Source organism: Spinacia oleracea, chromosome 4 (genome assembly GCF_020520425.1).
Source record: "Spinacia oleracea cultivar Varoflay chromosome 4, BTI_SOV_V1, whole genome shotgun sequence".
NCBI classification, from domain to species: Eukaryota; Viridiplantae; Streptophyta; class Magnoliopsida; order Caryophyllales; family Amaranthaceae; genus Spinacia; species Spinacia oleracea.
In genome coordinates this window covers 92,869,211-92,891,566 of record NC_079490.1, presented here as the reverse complement: position 1 = coordinate 92,891,566, position 22,356 = coordinate 92,869,211, and the positions used below count along the sequence as shown (strand labels likewise).

The 22,356-nt window shown below is 40.1% G+C and overlaps 1 protein-coding gene and 1 long non-coding RNA gene across 2 annotated transcripts; one reads left to right on the top strand and one right to left on the bottom strand.

The window, feature by feature from the left end:
- On the bottom strand, nucleotides 1-1,281 carry LOC110777222 (uncharacterized). The gene has a single exon (XM_021981831.1). It carries the CDS (start codon nucleotides 1,279-1,281, stop codon nucleotides 1-3), a length of 1,281 nt encoding a protein of 426 aa, XP_021837523.1.
- Nucleotides 1,282-4,196: 2,915 nt separating this feature from the next.
- Nucleotides 4,197-5,396, top strand: LOC130460067 (uncharacterized). The gene is made up of 3 exons (XR_008919938.1): nucleotides 4,197-4,363; nucleotides 4,479-4,517; nucleotides 5,010-5,396. It is a non-coding gene; the product is annotated as an uncharacterized lncRNA (long non-coding RNA).
- Nucleotides 5,397-22,356: the final 16,960 nt, after the last annotated feature.

Here is a 22,356-nt window from a genome sequence, read left to right as displayed (position 1 = left end):
TCACCACCATGGATTTCTCCCATGATCTTTTGTATTTTTTTTTTCGTCAACACACAATTGTAGAGTTCCATCAAAACCCTTGCGGTACAATCTATCTTTTAGTATTACAAAGTGAGCTGCCAATCGCCGGATAGCCAATTGGTCTTTTTTATGACTCTCTTCAGGATATCGACCGGTGATTAGAAATTTTTTAATATCAGCATACCAAGCATCTTTATCATCTTGCAAAGTCAATGCAGCAATCATATGTTCAAGGTTGACTACCGGTGAATCACTTTCCTCAATAGTCACAGCTCGAATTTTTACGTTGTTTTCCCATGTTAAATTTACCGCTAAGTTTGCTAATGCATCCGTGAAACTGTTTTGCTCCCGGGGACGATGCTTGAAGTCAATATCTTCAAAGTACGGAATGAACTGTTGGAGATACTCGGTATACATTTGTAATCTCTCATCTCGGACTCTCCATACTCCAATTGTTTGAGAGATAATGAGGTTAGAATCTCCATATACTGTGAGGTATTTTGCCCCTGCCGCTAAGGCTGCCTTAACTCCATAAATGCAAGCTTCGTACTCCGCCGTGTTATTAGTCGTTGAAAAACTCAATTTCACAGCAAAAGGGATATGAATTCCATAAGGATCAATGAGCAAAACACCCGCGCCATTGCCCCTTCTATTAGATGCTCCGTCAAAGTACATTTTCCACCTAGATATCCCAATGTTGAGTAAATGTTCATCTGGAAACTCGTCATCAAATTCATCTCCTGATATTGGTCCATCAACCAATGCTTCAGATATCGCCCTTCCTTTAACGGATTTCTGGTTTACACATTGAATATCAAATTCTGAAAGCATTGCATGCCATCTCGCGAACCTCTCAGTGAGAATTGGTTTCTCAAAAATGTACTTGATAGGATCTAGTCTAGAGATAAGGAAAGTTGTATGAGCCTGTAGATAATGTCGTAGCTTCTTAGTGGCATATATGAGGGCGATGCAAGCTTTTTCTAAAGGATTGTATCTGGTTTCATAATCCAAAAACTTTTTGCTGAGGTAGTAGATGGCAATTTCTCTTTTGGTGCCTTCTTGGTATTGAGCCAATAACGCTCCCATGGCAGTTTCTGTGACTGTGAGATATAAAATCAAAGGCTCTCCCAGCTTGGGTGGCATTAATACTGGAGGGTTAGAGAGATATTCCTTCACCGAGTCAAATGAGGCTTGGCATTCTTCATTCCATTTTTTTGGAACATTTTTCCTCAACAGCTTGAAAATCGGCAATTCTCTCATTCAATAACGCAATTCTCTGAAAATCTTTCAAACCCTAAATCTTCTTCCTCAATTTTCATCAATCTTCAATCTCCTTCCAAAACCCTAATCACAAAACTCACGATTCACATGTAATCGAAAAACAAAATTAATAAGAAGAACAAAAAAGCAAGACAGAAGAGGAATGAAATCAGGGAATTGAAGCTGCTATAGTTGGAGTTTGCTACGAAATCTACGAAATTGAAGGTTTAATCATCCGAGTTGGTATGTTTCGAATTTGGTTTTGGGCGTTTTTATGGTTTGTTGATGTGCCCATTACACACTCTCTAATCAGAATTCATCAATAAAATTAGTTATTTTTGAGGCTGGATTTTTAATTGCAATTCGGGGCTCATTTTTGCTTGAAGGTTTGTTTTGAATTTTTAATCTGATTGATTTCTTCATGAAAATTTTAATTCAGTGTTGTTTTTGTTCAATTTGGTAATGAATTTTTGTGGGCATTTGTTTGAAATGGAATATGTATGTTACGGTTCATAAAATCTAAGATGAGTTTGTTTGATAGCTTGTTGATTTTCTGTCCTTAAATTGCTCTTTCCAAAAATTAATCGACTGTGAATTGCTATGCTCAAGTCCTTGAACTTCAATTTCCTAATGTGTTTTCCATAGAGCGGAACAAGATATAAGGTTAACATTCTGTCTTTCTTGATGATATTATCTGTAATTCTGTAGATTATAATATTTTTTATCTTTGATCTCTCGTACTTCTGTATTTTCTGGTGTGTTTTTCCTCCTGAATAGACATAGAACTTGCAGCTAGTCTTGCTCGGTTAATATTGGTCTTGCTACTATCTATAGCTGTTGTAATTTGTTAGATTATTATATGCTTGCAGTTATCTACCTAAATTTGTGATGCAAGTCCCCAGTGTGGTACGTGTCATTATCGAAGTATATTCCATTGGCCATCTTTATTGTCCTCCTCCTTGCTGCCTTGTTCATCAACAATTACTTCCGCCTTGTTATCTTTTATTGTCTGTTCAGCTAGATTTGTTGCCTATATGCAGGCATGGTGTATCTGCATTGGAGTTTGATAATCAGGTATGATATGAACCAGTAAAATCTCAGTCGTTACTTAAGTTCTGGCTAATGATCTATGACTGAAAATATCATTATCATTCTCTACATTAGTTCTATGCATTCCGTGAATCATGTTCACGGAGCTAGAGTTGTCCTGTTTTGCAGTGTAAATTAGTTTGTCGGAATAATGTTCATTAATTGTTAACCATGCTGGATAAAGACAATGGCTTCTTTCCCAATCCTGTGCGAGTCTCTACTCAAATAGGTCATACCAATGCCTCTTGATGCAAGAAGACCTAAGAAAAACCTCACACACCTCATTTCAGTGTGATGGAAAAGAAAAATATTACTCAAATGAAAGATATTTCTTAACCTTCTCATTACTTTGTCTTTATAGTGACTCTGTAGTTGGAGACGACTCATTCACCTATTCTTACGTTTTTTCCTATCTCTTATAGGACCACCAGTACTAAATTCTCCTATACTTATTTCAGAAGAACTACTAAATCTACAGCCATCTATGGATGTCGTCGCTGAAGATCCATCCATTAACATGTTCTACTTGTGATAATTTTTTCTTCTCTTGCTTGCTTGTTGGTCTCTCACATCATGTATGTGTTTGTTAACTTGTTTATACTGCGAGAAGGAAAATCTGCCTATCTAGGTGTTTGCTTGAGACGATCTTTTCTTGAATGGAAACCTTTACTTGTGTTCTTGTGGATCAGTATGCGTATTGGTATGAAGAATTTCATGTATTATGTTACCCTGATATGTTTCTTTGTACTTTCCACAGGATAATAAACAGAAGATCGCTGATTTTCTTTCTTCCCATCCAAGAGTTACGAAGGTTAACTATGCTGGGCTTCCTGATCATCTTGGACGGTCTTTGCATTATTCCCAGGTGTTTTAAACGTGCTACAATGCATGGTACAGCCTGATATGATACTCTATATGCTAGCGTTTTATATTTCTGCCTCAAGATAAAAAGATTTGCATACTTGTTGCAGGCAAAAGGTGCAGGATCTGTGCTTAGTTTTCTAACCGGTTCTACGGCTCTTTCAAAACACATTGTGGAGAAAACCAAGTATTTCAGCATTACTGTCAGTTTTGGTAATTTTACTCACTCATATTTAGCTAGAAACTAAATTATCTGTGAGGGATTTAACATTTCTTGAATCCCGCTGCATAATTTGGCATCTTTGGTTTTTTGGGTGTCCATAAATGAGCACTTATATAAACCTGTAACTTGATATAAGTCATTTTAGCTAACTAATGTTAGTTTCTTAACTTGGAATGTTAGTTTCTGCATAAGGAAGTGTGAAATCACTTATAAGCTTGCCTTGCTTTATGTCGCATGCTTCCATACCAGCTGCAGTTCGTGAAGCTAGAGGTTTGACCGAAGATCTTGTCCGCATTTCAGTCGGCATCGAGGATGCGAATGATCTAATTGCTGATCTGGATCATGCCCTGAAAACAGGACATGTTTGGCAAATTTATGTTATTTTAACTGTGAATATTCCAATTAAAGTACAATATTCCAATTGATGACTAATAAATAATTGTACACGAGATTAATATTACTGAAATATTGATCAGTTTGAAAATTGTCCGTCCTATTTTCAGGTGAAATTAATCAGCAGCACCAAGGTAAACAAAGGAAAATAAAAATAATTCTTATAGTGATTGTCATTATTGGAATAGCTACAGGCCTACAGCTGATGTACTCATGTACTGTATATGGAGGTGGAAGTGTCGAAAAAATGGTATTCCTCCCTTTTAACTCATTTGTACTACACTATTTTGAAACTTGATTTCTGGCTATATTCTCTGAAAGGACATTGTTGTTGTAGTAATGATGAGATTTTAAAGCAAGGATATGCTATTGCAAAACTCAAAACCTAAAGATGGAACTAGTAAAGTGGAAGTTGTAGATTTACCAGTGTTCGGATTGGAAAAGTTGGCAATCGCGACAGACAATTTTCAGGAAATTAACAAGCTTGAGCAAGGTGGTTTTGGCACATTATACAAGGTAACTGCAAAAAAGTGAAGGGACACTTTTTTTAGTTTTTACTTAAATGATGTTCATTTTGTGTGCGGGTGATTACCAGGAACTGACAATCTGAAGATAATATGTTTGATTGCAGGGAAAATTAGAAGATGGACTGCATGGACAGAGAAAATAGGTAAATCTTCCTTGTCCCTTGCATTATTATAACTAGTCCACTGTGACCCCAATCGGCTAAGGTTTACCTGTAAATTAACGTAGGCTAGGGTAGAGAAACATCAAAGTTGATCAAAGAATAAGTAAAAAAACAAATATCATCCCTCTCCTTGACTAAGACAAGATTCTTTGTAGTTTCAGTCATATTTTCCTCGCATTTCATCACTTACACATTGTGGACTCCAGAACGACAACAGTACACTTTAAATATGATGAACTGTTTGCATCATATCATCTTGCTCTAGGTTTGCGTATCAAGGAAAACGTATTGGAGTATGCTGCATTGCTGAATGCTGAAAATTGTTCAAACTTGAGCATTAGGCCCGTATAACTAAAAAATACAATTTGTTCAAAGATGTGGTTGCGTTCCATGAATAGCATCTTGTTCTGCTCTCACATTATTATATATAATCAATCGAATATCTGAAATGTCTGCTCCTTGCATCGTATACAGGTTACCAAAACTGAGACCAGCTCAACATATAGCTTCCCAAGGCAAGAAGGATGTTACTATTCAAACTTCACAGGCTGGATCAGAAATGCAAAATTAGGTTGAAGCCGCTACACATCAGTTTTAGATATTTGGTGCAAATTTTCATATTTTTTGTTCAAGAACAAGGAATATTTAGATTTAACTCTTAGTATAGAACAAGTTATTTGATCTTATTAGTTTGGTTGTTTTGACTCATTGAAATTGTTTATTAATTATAATACATATTTTGTGATTGATTACGTTTAATCTAAATTTAGTGTATTATTCTGTATACTTTTTATGATTTTGAATAAATTGCAGGTTATAAATATTTTTCATATTAACGACAAAATATATTTATTTTATATAGTCACATTAACGTCAAGATATTTTGTCGTTGTTGGACTATAACTAAAATCATAGTGCCAATATGATTCTCTTTTTACGTCAACTTTGTTGGTCGTTATTTGTCGTTTCTTCGACATCATTGAATACATAATAACGACGAACGATCATTTTGTCGTTATAAAATAACGACAAACAATAATTTTGTCGTTAATAAGTAACGACAAACAATAATTTCGTCGTGTAAAATTCACGACGAACGTTGACGTTAATGCTATTAACGTCGGAAGCTATTACGACAAAACTAACGACGAACAAAGTTCGTCGTTAAAGGTTTTAACGACAACATTTTGGACTTATAACGACGAAAAAGTTCGTCGTTATAAACCCTTTTTCTAGTAGTGTCTCCCGCGTTGGGCCGTAGCTACAAATGGCTTTGTGGGTCTTTCTGCAAACTATAAGTTGTGGATGAGTTCCGATGACAAAGATGTGAGGACCGAGGCTCGAAATGGGGAGCCGGCTGAGCTTTTGATACCTCGTATTCGTGTTAAGTATGAGGGTCCTGATTCTGCTAGACCTCGTACCTATAGTTTTAAGACTGTGAAAGCTCGTCCTGATCGAAAGCGAAAGGAAGTTCCTCCCCGTTCCAATGTCAGGCCTAAAAAGATGCCTAACATGAAGGGGTCTGCTGTTGTTAAAAGAAATGCAGGCTCTCGCGGAGATCGTCGCCGGAACAATGTATGGGTTAGGAAGGCTCAGCCGCCTGTAGAAACAGTGGCTAGTCCAGTCGATGATAGTAATCCTTCTCCCACCATTGTTTGTGCCCTTGAGGCTGAGCGGGCTATAACTGAGAATGTTTCTGAAGCTTTGGCATCTTTGGAAGTTAGTGTCCAGGAGCCGGTTCTTATGGAGATTGATATTGGGGCAGCGCAGAAGACTATGGGGGTGGATCCTGCGAACATTGCTCTCTACAAGACTTTATTTGGTGATCCGGAAGAACTAGAGTAGTGTAGTTCTTTGCTAGGGCGTAGGTGCCCTTTATTTATTTCAGTTGTGTTTGTTTTTTATTCCTAGCACTTTGTTTTCCTTCTTATTATATTTTAATAAAGGCGTATTTTTAGTTTTCATTCAATTTTGTTTATATGTCTAACACTTTTTTACACAAAGAATATAATTTTTTTTATTATTATTTGGACCGAATCCTTGGTAAGGATTGCCTACGTATCTTGTCAGAATCAGGTCGCGCGTAGTTCTAGCTTTAGAATAAGTTCTAGTATGCCGGAATTCGGTAGATATGTCCTGAAGTGGAAACATATTACTTAATCGGTCAAATGAGTGAAGTATTTGCCATTTATTTTCATCTGCCGTTTTTTATAGGTTGCGTAAAATTCGACCAATTTGTTGGTAAACCTATTTGGATACGTACTGTACCCCCCAAGTGTTCGTTGTTTTTCCGTTGTGTGCGGATAAAATGACGAGCACTTTCGAAAAAGAAAACTTTTGGCAGGCAGAGAGTTTCAACGCCCAGGCTGGGGCGTCAGAAATTTCGGCGCCCAGCCCTGGGCGCTGAAAATGACTTGGGCGGTCAATTTTTGACGTTTGGCTTCACATGTTCTTGCGTTTATTTCTATTTCGTTTTTTGTGCCTTGATATTTTGCTTTGTAGTTAAAGTTAATTTTGAGGCTGTTTTGGAGGCTTTTTTGACTGTTAGCGTTAAACGCATTTTTGTCCAGATTAATTTTTTCTATTGGTGACTCAAAACAGTTTTGAAAATGGAGTTAGGGTGCGGAACTTATGAAGATCTTTGTGTAGGCTTTGGAGGTAGGTTGGTAGTGAAGGGTATGATGGAATCTATGGTTTATGAATTTTTTTTTTTTGTAACATTTGCATTTGTTTTAAATTTTTGATTTCCTTTTGATTTTGGGTTGCATGGATTGGCTCTTATGATGACATTGGTTGGCTTTTTAGGTTTTGAGGATGGGATAGTGTGGTTTATTTTGTGGGTTTCGGGAACTGGTTCACATGGCATTTTTTCAAAACCGAGTGGGCTTTGTTTGTTGGGCCTATAGTGGGCCGTTTCTTTATTATTTTTTTTATATTTTGCAAGTACATTTGGTGTTTATTTAGTGTTAGAATAAAATTTTTAGGAGAAATATTACGCCTTTATTGATTTGGAAAGTAAGGAAAACACACTGAAATAAAACTGACCCATATTCTAAGGGGCCTTAGGACCATCTAAAGTCTCTATTATTTTTTTCTATCAATCTAAAGAACTACTAGGCGTTTTTTTTACTAATGGTGCTCTATATGGCTCAAGCCTGGGGTTTAGTCTCATAAAACTTCGGTCCTTCACCGGTACTCATCTTGAATCCTATTCCTTTTGCGTTGACCCACTGATATGTCTTCACCCATCCGTTCCTGACCACTTCTAGTGTTGATGCAGGAGAGATTAACCGGGTTGGATCAAAACCTTCATCTTGTAAAGCTAGGGTAGTCATCACAGTCTCGTCCTCCATAGGCCTCGATTCGTTAAACAATGTCCACAGAGCCTGGTTGTCCAATATTTCAGCTGTTTTAGTCTTGGTGAGGTGGGGTGCCTCATCCAAGGTGTGACAGTCATGGAAAATTTCAAATCCGGGTTTTAGCAAGCCATCTTGAACGAAGGGTTCAGGGAAATCACAGCATGGGTGTTCTTCTCCTTCCCGAATGAACATCCCGTTAAGGGTCCTTTGATATGGGGGAAGGAGGGTGGTTTGTTTGGTTTTGTTAAGGCGTAGCCTGGATAGGCGGTCAGCAATATCTTCCTCCGTTGGTTCATAACCTAAACCAAAGGGAGTAGATTTGTCGGGAAAAGGATGGAATGTGCATTTCTTCTTCCTTATGCCCAATGGGGTTCCTGGAAAATAGCCTTGAGCTAACAGCATTCTAGGGATGACTCGGGATGCATGCGGGTCTAGGAATGCTGGATCATAATCTTCGATGAACTGGATTGTTTCTTCCATTTGAAACCCATAAAGGTCGTCCGCAGTTTCGGCCGTTCCAACCATAGTACAACTGACGTCGAGAGGAGGGGCGCGGATTTCTAGTATTACCCCGTTATGGTTAAGTTTAACCATTTGGTGCAAGGTAGAAGCCACACCTCCTAAGTCATGGAGCCAAGGTCGCCCCAAGAGGAGGTTGAAAGTGGGCTTGATGTCGATAATTTGAAACTCCGTGGTGCGTGCCACATGCCCGGTTTGTATGGTAAGGTTGATTTTTCCCAATACAGGCCTTCGGGAGTTATCATAAGCTCGTACCCCTTGCGTGGAGGTTTGGAAATCATCGTTTCCTAGCCCCAAGCAATGGGCGGTTCGCAATGGGCAGACATTAACCGCCGAACCATTATCTACGAGTGCTAGGGGGATGTTTTGTCCTTTGCACCCAACCACTAGGTAAAGGGCTTTATTGTGAGCACCCCCCTCTTTGGGTAAGTCTTTATCAGTGAAAACTATGGCCTTTTCTCCGGCATCTCTCGTGACATGGCTAACCAATGAGTCAGGTGTGATATCTGTAGGTACCGAGATGAGGTCAAGTGAGCAAATAAGCTTTTCGCGATGTTCCTTTGAAGTACACATAAGATCCCAGATGGTAATCTCAGCCTTGGTTCTTTTTAGTTGTTTCAGGAGAGGATTTTCAATGACTTCCTCGACGGTGGCGTGCCGCCCGTTCTCCGGAGTTTGTCTGACCGGGATGTCATCCATAGGAGGCGGGTGAATATCCGATTGGTATATCCTTCTGGATCGGGTGAGGTTGTCGACCTTGGGCTCCTGAGGGGTGGTGTCAATGAGAGCATACCCGGGCCAAGTTTCAGTGAAGAGGTCCTGGCCCGAGACTTGAGATAGGTAAATATCTTCAGCATCATCGTTCCACACACCGCACACTTCCCCCTCGATTCGATCCATAGGTACCACAGCGAGTGGTGCACCTTGAGGTGTAATATACACCGTGGGGTCGAAATTCTCTGGTTGGTCGAGAGAGATGTGACAAGAGCCAAGTGGGCTCTTGTTGTTGTTGGGTTTGCCAACGTTAGGGAGAGGTATTACTTCATCCTCTATCATGTCCTGGATCGTATGTTTTAGATTCCAGCAGTTTTCAGTGTCATGCCCATTTCCTTGATGGAATTTGCAGTAAGTACCTTCGACCAATATTTGTTTTTGACAGGAGGGTCACGGGTGGGGCCTATAGGTCTCAACTTTCCTTGATTGGTTAGTCTTTCAAAGGCTTGTACCAAAGTTGACCCGAGTGGGGCAAACTTTCGGTCTCGGACCCATCTTACAGGGTATCTTCGGGCGGGAGCCTCTTCTACAGCATGGACTTCTTGGGCTTGGGATGTGTTACCCCCATTATAGGTGTTGGTCTTATATGTAGGTTTGCTCTGTATGGTTTTGGCGAGGTCGTCCTCGATTTTTATTCCCACATCATAAACTCTTTTGAAAGTGTCGAGTCCCAGGTACCTAAGGTGTTGTCTGTAAGCTGGGTCCAGATTGTCAATGAATTTTTGGACTAATTCTGTTTTGGGAGGCCTATTGATTAGCTGGGCCGCCTGGTCCCTCCATCTAGAAAAGTAGGTTGTGAAACCCTCATTTTTCTTTTGGAAGAGAACTTCCAGCTCGCGCATGGTGACTTGAAAATCCATGTTCGACGAGTATTGCTTGATGAAGACACTGACGAAGTCTTCCCAAGTGGGGAAGAGCTTAGGGTCCTGGTGATAGTACCATTTGAGCGGCACAGGTTCCAAGGACAAAGGAAAGGCAGGTAGGTACATGGACTTGTCCACGCCTTTCAAGTTCATGGTATTCACAAAGCTCAGTAGATGATCACGGGGGTTGTCCGTGGCCTTGAACTTTGGTAAGTCAGATGAACTGAACTTTTCTGGTAATTTGCCAGAAAAAGGTTCAGGCTCGAGGGAGAAGTATTTGCTGCCCATGGTTTGCTGTAGGACCATTTTTTCAATCCTCTTCTCGTTTTCGAGGTCATTTTTGGCTTGCACAGCCGCTAAGGCTTCGTTTTCCATTTTCAGTTGGCCCATGAGTTGGGTCATTTGGACCATCTGGTCTCGCAAATCTTCGATGGACATGTTTGGAGGTGTGAATCGAGGTTGGGGAAGCGGAGATCCTTGAAATGAGGGACGACGGACGGAGCTTGGAGTTACTAAACCTGGTGTTGGTGATGTATCTTCGAGACGCACTAGCCGTTGATTCCCTGATCGGCACCAAGTGGCAGGACCATTCCTAGGCATAAGATAAGCTAAAGTTTAGGTTCCCAAAGTTTCAAGCATTACTTAGTCTAGACTTCGACTCTCTAAATTGGTGTTTTTTTTTCGCTCTTTCTTCTGTCGGTACACTTTTTGGGGGGTTTTTTTTTTATTTTGGTCATTCTTTGGATTTTCGAAACACTTGCCTGTGTGACATTCATAGTTGTTAGCATGTTCGGTTTTGGTGCCGAGCATTGCCGTCGTAGGAGGCCTAACGACGACACAAAGAGTTATTAATTTTTCGCGAGTCGCCTTTTGAAATCGAGTGCTTTTCTTACGCCCTCGTACCAATTCTTTTGATGAACATTTTTTGTTCTACGTATTTTCTTTTTGCTTGGGCACCGAGGCTGCTGCGCCTGACCAGAAAGCCAAGCAGCAACTTCAGCGCCCAGCCGTGGCGTGAGAAATTTTGGCGCCTAGCCAGGGGCGTTGGAAATGCGTCCCTGGCTGGTTCTCGTTTTCTGTTTTCTGTTTATGGGACTTCGATTTGCGTGCTTGCCTAATAACGTTCTTTACGCGTAACAGCGTTTGTGGGATTCGTTACAGGCCATCCCGAGCGTCGCTTATTTTGTGGCGATCATTCGGGTTTGCGGAACACGTGTTTCGGTATAACTCTTTGGCAAATTAGTCTATGAATGTTTGGGAAATTTTTAAGGTCATTGGTTTTCTAGGATAGTTTGTCACACACAATCACATATTTCGCTACACATAACTACATTACAAACATGGATTTGAAAATTAAATATGCCACGTAGTTTATGATAGGCTTCTATGGGTAGTATTTACGCCTGGCTTGGTACCGCTTCTATCGTAGATCCAACACATGCCCCGGTCAAGGTAGTGTCTTCAACAGACGAATTTCGCTCAAGAGGCCAACCCACAAGTGCAAGCCAAGGGGGCATGCAGGCGAGAGGGACCTAATGGGCGAGCGATTGGGTTCGGGATAGGTGTACTACCTGCACAAGTACCGAGTGGGAAACATGTGCGGCGTATGCACCCCCCTATTGGCGAAAAAAGGTATCCTTAGTCCCAACTTCCGAGGGAGCCGAGATTCGTTATGATGTTCTGCCCGTTCACATTAGTATGCTGATTTTCAGGTCGTCCCAACTTGATGGGGAAATAAACGCGGGGTAGGATCGTTTCACCCTTCGGCTATTTTGATTACCTACAAGCACGAGTATTTCCTTCACTATCCCCAGTGGAGTCGCCACTGTGAGGGGGTCGAAAAAGCGCGAGGGTAATGCGTGACCTTTTCCTCGTGGGTGTGACGGTTCTTTTTATTCAATCAAGTGTAATTGGATTTCCTGTGAGTATACACCCAATTGACTAGTAATATAGGAGTCGCTATTCAGTTTTTAACAACAATGAGAAAAACTGACAAAACCCGGTTATCGTGACATAAAGGGAGTGCAATTATGTTTGACCACGACGGCCGTAGGTTCCCTTGTGATCCCTGGTGTGGGGATCTCTCAATATAAACTCGCAAGGTAGAGATTGAGGGTTCGGGGGACTGTAACTACCGAGAGGAGTAATTCGCTCGTCGATAACTCCAGAGGCAGGATATCCTTGAAGGAAATAATGCCCTTGGTCCAAGTATGCATTCAATGATAAGTCTAATATATGCGGTTCAGTATTAATTAACAAGTTAATAATTCAGTGTGATCAAGTGAGCTGAATGCCTAGCTAGAGGCCGCTTCAGTTCAAGTGGAATTAATGATATTAATCCACAACTTACTCTTGACTGAACCCGTAGGGTCACACAAATAGTACGTAAACGGATCAAGTATTTAATGGCATTAAATACTCCATCTATGGATATTCGGAATCGACGGATCTTGGTTTCAGTGGGAGCTGAGATCGTCACAGGCAAGAAATGAATACTCCGGAAACGATGATATTGCCGGAAACGGAAATCTGGATCGTATCGGAAATATAAATATTATCCAAGTCGTAGATGTTGCCGGAAACGGAAACATGGTACGTATCGGGAAATATTATCGGAAATAGAAATATCGCCGGAATCGGAAATATTGCCGGAAACGGAAATATTGTCCGAATCGGAAATATTATCGGAATCGGAAAATATTTCCGGAAACGGAAATATTAAATATTTGTTCGAAACGGAAATTAATTCCGGAATCGGAAATGTTAAATATTGTTCGTATCGGAAATGAATTCCGGAATCGGAAAATTGATCGGAAGCGCGTCGTACGAATTAGCATCGGACGAGCTTGCTAGACGAATGCCCAGCACGAAGCCAGGCCCACGTCCAGCAAGGGAAACGCGCGCCACAACACGCCAGCCCAAGGCTGCGCCAGGCCCACCGCAAGGCAGGCCCAGCGCGCGCCCAAGGCTGCGGCAGTCGTGGGCTGCGATGCTCGGGCTGTGCGCGCGCGCGCATGGCGCCCCTCGTGGGCTGCTGTGCGTGCGTGGGTGTTTGTGTTCACATACGAAACCTAAAACGTACAGGATTCGTTTAATGATTAAATTCCTAATTCTATTTGATAAATTAATTAAATAAGAGTTTCATTAGGATTCTAATTTAATTAATTCGTATCCTAATAGGATTCCAATTCTCTTTCCATACCCCTATAAATATGTGGCCTGTGTTCACAATTTATAACAAATTATTCAAGTATTCAAAGTGATTTTTTGAGAAAAAAATTCAGTCACATACCTTGCCTAAAAGTGCCGAAATTATTAGTACCTTAAGGGCGATTCTAGTTGGTCAATCTTAAGGCGGATCCGGACGTGCTGTGGACTATCTACGGAGGGACGACACTTGGAGTCCTAAAGACTTGTTCTTGTTCGGTTCGGGCGCAGCTAGGGAAGGCACGCAACAAAGAGTATGCATTTAAACTATGCTATATGATTATGTGTAAATAATATGTATTCCTGGCTAAATGGTTTTTCCGCATGATTTATGAATTGTCATATGTATCATAACCTAACTGTGGTATCACGAGCCTCTTATTATTTTCATAATCTAAATTGCATGAACATGGTTAAATATTACAAATTTGCAAGAATTAAAAGGGGTGATTAATTTTCGTAATTGTTAATTAATTGCAAATTGCGTTTATTTAATTATACGTACGCAGTTTTTCGGCAGTTTCTTCGTTACTCATCCAAATCGAGTGATTTTTGTGTCAATTCCGCATGTAAAAGGCATTCTAAAATTTTGACAAAAAGAGTCTTTTTCTGCCGAACCCAGAATTCTCAAATTCGAAGCCTAACTATGACTTTTCGAAGGTTTTAGTTTTTCGAATGCAAAATTTCGTAAATTTAAGATGTTAAATTAAATATTTGCGATTCTTGTTGATAAATCTTGAATTTTTGATTGACCTACTGTATATGTTTAACAAGTTTGAATGCCTAGCCTTGTTAATTATGCAATCTAATTTGTAATTATGATTAATTTGTTGAAAATTAGAATAATTTAGAATTAATTTGATTTTCATAATTAATTATAATTTAATTAGATACCTATGATTAAAAACCACCATAAAAATTGTAAATTTATGATAAATTTTAAATTTTTATGACCTAGACTTGAATCCATGTTAATCGGAAATCAATTGAATAATAAATTTTCGATTTTTCGCCCTAAAATTATGAAATTAATATTAATTTATTAATTTGTCATTAATTTTAAATATAAATTTTTTAAATTTTATGCGATTCGTTCATATAACTTGCACGCACAAAGCAATGGACGCTACGTGTTACCCTTAAGGGGTGTTGTATAGTGCGGGCATGCGACGACGAGCAAGGGAGCTCGTCGCCCATGCGGCACAGCAAGGGCATGATGCACGAGCACAAGGCAGCAGCCCTGCCTTGTGTCGTGGGCTACGAGCAATGGACGAATGGGCATGGGCGAAGGCAAGGCACGGCAGTCGCGTGTGGGCAGCAAGCGAGCTGCGCCACAACGCGCACTGCCTCGCGCAAGCGCGCGCAGCCTCGCGCGCAGCGAGCGCAAGCTCGCGTGCCACGAGTGATGCGCCCAGCGTCGATGCCTCGCGCAGCGAGCGCTGGCTCGCATCAAGCGAGCGCTGGCGAGCGCGCACAGCGAGCGCTGGCGAGCGCGCACATCGAGCGCTGGCGAGCGCCCACAGCGAGCGATGGCTCGCGTGCATCGAGCGCTGGCGCGCGCGCAGCGAGCACCAACTCGCGCGATTGCTTGCGAAGGGTAGAAGCAGCAGCTATGCGACGCAGCGCATGGGCTGCGCGCACATGGCCAGCGATGGCTGTGTGCGTGTGGCCCATGGGCGTGCGATGCGTAGGGTGTTTGCGTTGCGATTAGATCGTTTTGAATGTTTAATTTGAAAATTTCAGTTTACGTAATTTTAATTAATTTTAAAATCAATAATTTAAATTATTTTCTTGGATTTTAATTTTGAATATTGTAATTATAATAAATTTTATTTATTCTAATTATTTTACTAAAATTAAAATCATGAATTAATTTAAATACGACTGAAATTAAATTAAACTTTTTGGATTCAATTATAAATTTATATGAGCTTTAAATTTTAATTAAATTTGTATGTTTCCGGTTAGACTAGAAATACATTTTTATGTTTAAAATTAGTAAAGCATATGAATTTATTGGTTTGAGTGGGAGCCCTTTTTAGTCATAAACTCTTGATTAGGTCTACAAATCCTTAAGGTTAAAACAACTTGATTAGAATTAATAAGGACTGAATAATTGGTAGATTATTGGTGCCCTTGATTAATTGCTGCAAATGTTTACGTGATGCATAATGTGTTTTACTAACCAGCTATGTGGGCCATTCATGATAATGAATGGGTGAATGGTATATATTGTATATGTACTGTTTTGCAGGTTATGAAGTGACTAGTATGGCCCAAATAGGATAGAAAATATGGTCTGCGTACCAGTAATTTGAATGTAATTGGTCTAAAGTACCAAAGTTGTTTTTCAATTCAAATATGGTCTGCGTACCATCAAATAGTTGTAATTAGTTTTAATTATAGCTTATCCTATTTGAAGAAAATGGTGCCTCCCACGGAGATTTTCAAGACGGACTTTGAAGTTAAAGCTTCAAGATGAAGTCGGGCCATACTAGATCACATTTATCTTATGCATGTTTGAAGTTATTTATTGCTTTTAAATATGTCTTAAAATGCATGAGATCAAAAGCTTGATTATGTTGCATGATTAAGGATTTTAGTTCACTTAAAATCTAACCAACATAGTAAGAGCTTTAAGTTCCAAACTTAAAAATTGAGTTAAAAGGTGCCATGCCAAAATATACACTTGCTTGGATATCCTTTACATCAATCTAGTAATAGTTTTCGCTCAGCGAGGTGTTACTTATTGGTCCTAAAGGGGCAAGGTACACAAATAATTGTGAGTACATGTTAGTTTTGGTGAAACTCAACGATATAAGTAAGGAGTCCTTTTATGTCGTGGCAAAATCGATAGGTTTACCTAATAAGTTCTTAGACGTACCTATCAACCAAGAATAGTTTCTAGACTATTAGCAAAAGGCTTTTTCTTACCTAAGATGTTTTAGGATTAAGTCGACAAACTGTGCTTAGTTCTTCAATGATTTTAGGATCTTGGAATCATTTTACTCACACCTGCCGGAACACATAACTTGAATAAAATGCTTAATAAACATTGAATAATGCATGTATGCTAGAATTTAAGTTTATTAAGAGAAACTGTGAATGGTTATTTATTTGTTTATTCTTTTCAATTGTAGTTTTTAAAATGGCAAACAACAATCAAAACATCATCATGGGTTCTGAGCTTATGGTCAAGCTGAACCTGGCAAATTTTCTTGAATGGGAAGCTAAGCTAGTTAAAATATTCAAACTCAATGGACTTGAGTATGTACTGTCACATCCCATGCCAAGCTACTATGCCAGAGACATGACCCCTGAGAGATTTTACGCCTGGGATGCGGATCTCAAAAAGGTTATGAGTCTCATGCTGAACAATATCCCTGATGATTGGGCTAGAAGGTTTGTAGCCTATGAACCTTTTACGCTCATCAAGAATCTGAGGGATATCTGTCGTGGAAGCACGGAGGACAGGGACCTGAACGTCCATGAGTTGATTGAATCAATGTCTGGTCTAAAGGTTAGTTCTCCCAACAGGTGTTATAGGATGGAGGTCCAAGAAACACATGTTCAGCTCCTTCGCACTAATCAGAGGGTAGGCGTCCCACTGAGGTTCCATGTGGATCTTATGCGTTCATACTTTGATCGCCTAAGTCTACTAGGAACTCCAATAAGCGAAAGGATGGCAGTCTCTATCTTGCTCAATTCACTACACAGTGGGTTTGGTCGCTTCAAGCAACTATACCTAAGTGAACCAAGAGAAGAAACAGTTGCAGAATTTGTTCACCTTGTCAGAAAGGCTGAAATAATACTGGACTGTGAAGCCAAAGATTTACTCAAGGCTAGAAGGAGACCGTTCAAGAAAGGTGGAAAGTCAAAGGGCAATGCTAAATCAAAGCAGGACAAGTCCACATCAAGCTGTCTTTATTGTGATGGAATAGGCCATTACAAAAGAGAATGTCCAAAGCTAAAGGAAGATCAGAAGAACGGAACAGTCGTTCCATCTTCAGGTATTTTCGTTATAGACTGTATACTTGCTAATTCAACTTCTTGGGTATTAGATACAGGTTGTGGCTCACACTTATGTTCCAATCCACAGGGACTAAGAAGAAGTAGAAAGTTAAGCAAGGGTGAAGTCGACCTACGAGTGGGAAATGGAGCACGGATTGCTGCATTAGCTGTAGGAACTTACTATTTGTCGTTGCCCTCCGGGCTAGTTTTGGAACTGGAAGAATGTTTCCATGTTCCAAGTCTTACTAAAAACATCATTTCGGTTTCTTGTTTAGATGCTAAGGGATTTTCCTTTTTAATAAAAGACAATAGTTGTTCGTTTTATTTTAAAGAGATGTTTTATGGATCTGCTAGATTAGTCAATGGACTTTATTTATTAGATCACGACAAACAAGTACATAACATAAATACCAAAAAGGCCAAAAAGGATGATTCAGATCTCACCTATCTGTGGCATTGTCGATTAGGCCATATAAACTTGAAACGCTTAGAAAGACTTCAAAAGGAAGGAATTCTAGAACCATTTGACTTAGAGGATTATGGTAAATGCGAATCATGTTTACTTGGCAAAATGACAAAGCAACCTTTCTCTAAAGTTGGAGAAAGAGCAAATGAACTATTGGGTTTAATCCATACAGATGTATGTGGACCAATGAGTACAAATGCTAGAGGTGGTTTCAGCTACTTTATCACTTTCACTGATGACTTCAGTAGATATGGTTATGTCTACCTAATGAAGCATAAGTCTGAATCCTTTGACAAATTCAAGGAATTTCAGAGTGAAGTAGAGAATCAATTAGGCAAGAAGATTAAGGCACTGCGGTCTGATAGAGGCGGTGAATATCTGAGCTATGAATTTGATGACCATCTGAAAGAATGTGGAATTCTATCAGAATTGACTCCTCCAGGAACACCACAATGGAACGGTGTGTCAGAACGGAGGAACAGAACCTTGCTAGACATGGTCAGGTCAATGATGGGTCAGGCCAAACTTCCATTAGAATTTTGGGGACATGCACTAAATACAGCTGCACTCACTATAAATAGAGCTCCGTCTAAAGCTGTCGAAAAGACTCCATACGAATTATGGTTTGGAAAGCCTCCAAATGTGTATTTTCTTAAGATTTAGGGATGTGAAGTATACGTCAAACGATTAATTTCAGACAAACTTCATCCAAAATCTGACAAATGTATCCTTGTGGGCTATCCAAAGGAAACAAAGGGGTATTACTTCTACAATACATCTGAGAATAAGGTGTTTGTTGCTCGAGATGGTGTCTTTTTGGAGAAAGATCACATTTCCAAAATGACAAGTGGGAGAAAAGTAGACCTCGAAGAAATTCGAGTCGAACAACAAACTCTAGAGAATGCTCAAGATGACATTCAGGATGAAACTCAGAGATCTTTAGAAGAATCTGGTGAGAATCATGGTCAATCTAGAAATGTTACCCTGCGTAGATCGCAAAGATATAGATCTCAACCGGAAAGGTACTTAGGTATTTTGACGAACGAGAGCTATGAAGTTCTATTACTTGAAAGTGATGAACCTGCGACTTACAAACAAGCTATGACGAGCCCTAGCTCCAAGCAATGGCAAGAAGCCATGCAATCTGAATTAGACTCCATGTCTGAAAACCAAGTATGGGATTTGGTCGATTTGCCAGATGGCTACCAAGCCATTGGAAGCAAATGGGTTTTCAAACTGAAAAAGGACAAGGATGGGAAACTTGAAGTTTTCAAAGCTAGATTGGTTGCAAAAGGTTACAGGCAAGTCCACGGTGTGGATTACGATGAAACCTTTTCACCAGTTGTAATGCTAAAGTCTATTCGGATAATGTTAGCAATCGCTGCATATTACGATTACGAAATATGGCAGATGGATGTCAAAACTGCTTTCTTAAACGGCGTTTTAACAGAAACTGTGTTTATGACACAGCCTGAAGGTTTTGAGGATCCAAAGAATGCTAAAAAGGTATGCAAGCTAAAGAAGTCAATCTACGGATTGAAGCAGGCATCCAGGAGCTGGAATATACGTTTTGATGAAGCAGTCAGTGACTTTGGTTTCATCAAGAACGCTTACGAATCTTGTGTATACAAGAAGGTCAGTGGGAGCAAAATTGCTTTCCTAGTATTATATGTCGACGACATAGTACTTATCGGAAATGACATTCCTATGTTGAACTCTGTCAAGATTTGGCTTGGGAAATGTTTTTCGATGAAAGATCTAGGAGAAGCACAGTACATATTGGGCATCAAGATTTACAGAGATAGATCTAAAAGGATGATTGGACTTAGTCAAAGCACTTATATCAATAAGGTGCTTGATAGGTTCAAGATGGCGGACTCCAAGCGAGGCTACCTACCCATGTCTCATGGAATGACTCTAAGCAAGACTCAGTGCCCAAAAACACTTGATGAGCGTAGACGAATGAATGGGATTCCATATGCATCATTGATTGGTTCAATAATGTATGCTATGTACACGCCCGGATGTTGCGTATGCACTCAGTGCTACGAGCAGATACCAGTCAGACCCAGGGGAGGCGCATTGGACTGCTGCCAAGAATATTCTGAAGTACCTGAAAAGGCACAAAGATGACTTCCTGGTCTATGGTGGAGATGATGAATTAATTGTTAAAGGCTATACGGACGCAAGTTTCCAAACCGACAAAGATGATTTCAGATCACAGTCTGGGTTTGTCTTCTGTCTCAACGGAGGAGCAGTAAGCTGGAAAAGTGCTAAGCAAAGCACCATTGCGGATTCTACAACTGAAGCGGAGTACATTGCTGCACATGAAGCAGCAAAGGAAGCTATATGGCTAAGGAAGTTCATAGGTGAACTTGGTGTAGTCCCCTCCATTAAAGGACCAATAGCCCTGTATTGTGATAATAACGGAGCTATTGCACAGGCAAAGGAGCCTAGACACCACCAGAGAGTCAAGCATGTACTTCGTAGATTTCACCTTCTACGAGAGTTCGTTGAAAGAAAAGAAGTCGAGATAAGCAAAATTGGAACTGATGACAACATATCAGATCCATTGACTAAACCTCTGCCGCAGGCGAAGCAGAACTCGCACACTGCAGCTATGGGAATCAAGCATATTGGAGAATGGCTTTGATGTCTCTGTTTAATATTTTAAAGTTTTAGAGTTTAAATCTTTGTAAAACATTATTGGTTAATCATTCACAATAAATGAAAAGAATTCATTTTTCCATTTAATTTGTGGTTTATTAAATGATGAGTCCCTTCAATTTGACGATGTATTCAAGATAGACTGTCAGGACCAGTCCTGTGACTAAGAAATGTCTATCAAGTGAACTTGAATGTCAAAGGTTGACAATGGTCCCTAGTCGGAGTTTTCTATAAAATTGGACGCATAGAAAACGTTAGACGATTAGAATGCAAGATGACTAGTAGTTCTGTTTCTTGAACTATGTGGACATGGCAATGTCATAATCATTTGCATAGATACTTACTTTGGGAAGACTAGTATCGGACAAGACCTATGAAACTTTACTGTAAGAGATGAAAATCTGCCATAAGTAAATTTCATTAAAATTATTAGACACTAAATCCTCAATACCTGAGTGATTTGAGATTACTTGTTTGAGAACTGGTTACTTTGACGTTGACCAACCGTCGCACCGTAAAAGGAGGCTATAAAGGCAACGCTCAGGTAATCACCTATCAAACGAAGTCTAATCTCAAGATCGCAAGATTGGGATTGTCCTCCCATAAATCGGGATGAGATGCTTAAAAGTTGTACAAGGCCACTCGGAGAGCTAGAAACTGTGAAATGCATGGCCGTGCTCGGATGAATCATAGGCTATGATTATCTGTTTATTTGATCAGTTGAACTCTGAAACCGAGGAACACCTCTGGACATAATAAGGATGACAACTCTTACCTTATGTTCAAGAGCAAGCATCGAGCGACAAAGGAATTAGGAAATGCACACTTGTCCCAAAGGACAAGTGGGAGACTGAAGGAAACAATGCCCTTGGTCCAAGTATGCATTCAATGATAAGTCTAATATATGCGGTTCAGTATTAATTAACAAGTTAATAATTCAGTGAGATCAAGTGAGCTGAATGCCTAGTTAGAGGCCGCTTCAGTTCAAGTGGAATTAATGATATTAATCCACATCTTACTCTTGACTGAACCCGTAGGGTCACACAAATAGTACGTAAACGGATCAAGTATTTAATGGCATTAAATACTCCATCTATGGATATTCGGAATCGACGGATCTTGGTTTCAGTGGGAGCTGAGATCGTCACAGGCAAGAAATGAATACTCCGGAAACAATGATATTGCCGGAAACGGAAATATGGATCGTATCGGAAATATAAATATTATCCAAGTCGTAGATTTTGCCGGAAACGGAAACATGGTACGTATCGGGAAATATTATCGGAAATAGAAATATTGCCGGAATCGGAAATATTGCCGGAAACAGAAATATTGTCTGAATCGGAAATATTATCGGAATCGGAAAATAATTCCGGAAACATAAATATTAAATATTTGTTCGAAACGGAAATTAATTCCGGAATCGGAAATGTTAAATATTGTTCGTATCGGAAATGAATTCCGGAATCGGAAAATTAATCGGAAGCGCGTCGTACGAATTAGCATCGGACGAAATTGCTAGACGAAGGCCCAGCACGAAGCCAGGCCCACGTCCAGCAAGGGAAACGCGCGCCACAACACGCCAGCCCAAGGCTGCGCCAGGCCCACCGCAAGGCAGGCCCAGCGCGCGCCCAAGGCTGCGGCAGTCGTGGGCTGCGATGCTCGGGCTGTGCGCGCGCGCGCATGGCGCCCCTCGTGGGCTGCTGTGCGTGCGTGGGTGTTTGTATTCACATACGAAACCTAAAACGTACAGGATTCGTTTAATGATTAAATTCCTAATTCTATTTGATAAATTAATTAAATAAGAGTTTCATTAGGATTCTAATTTAATTAATTCGTATCCTAATAGGATTCCAATTCTCTTTCCATACCCCTATAAATATGTGGCCTGTGTTCACAATTTATAATAAATTATTCAAGTATTCAAAGTGAGTTTTTGAGAGAAAAATTAAGTC

Bases quoted from the DNA above. Each gene is read 5' to 3' on its own strand.
- LOC110777222 (XM_021981831.1), bottom strand. From the start codon at position 1,281: ATGAGAGAATTGCCGATTTTCAAGCTGTTGAGGAAAAATGTTCCAAAA.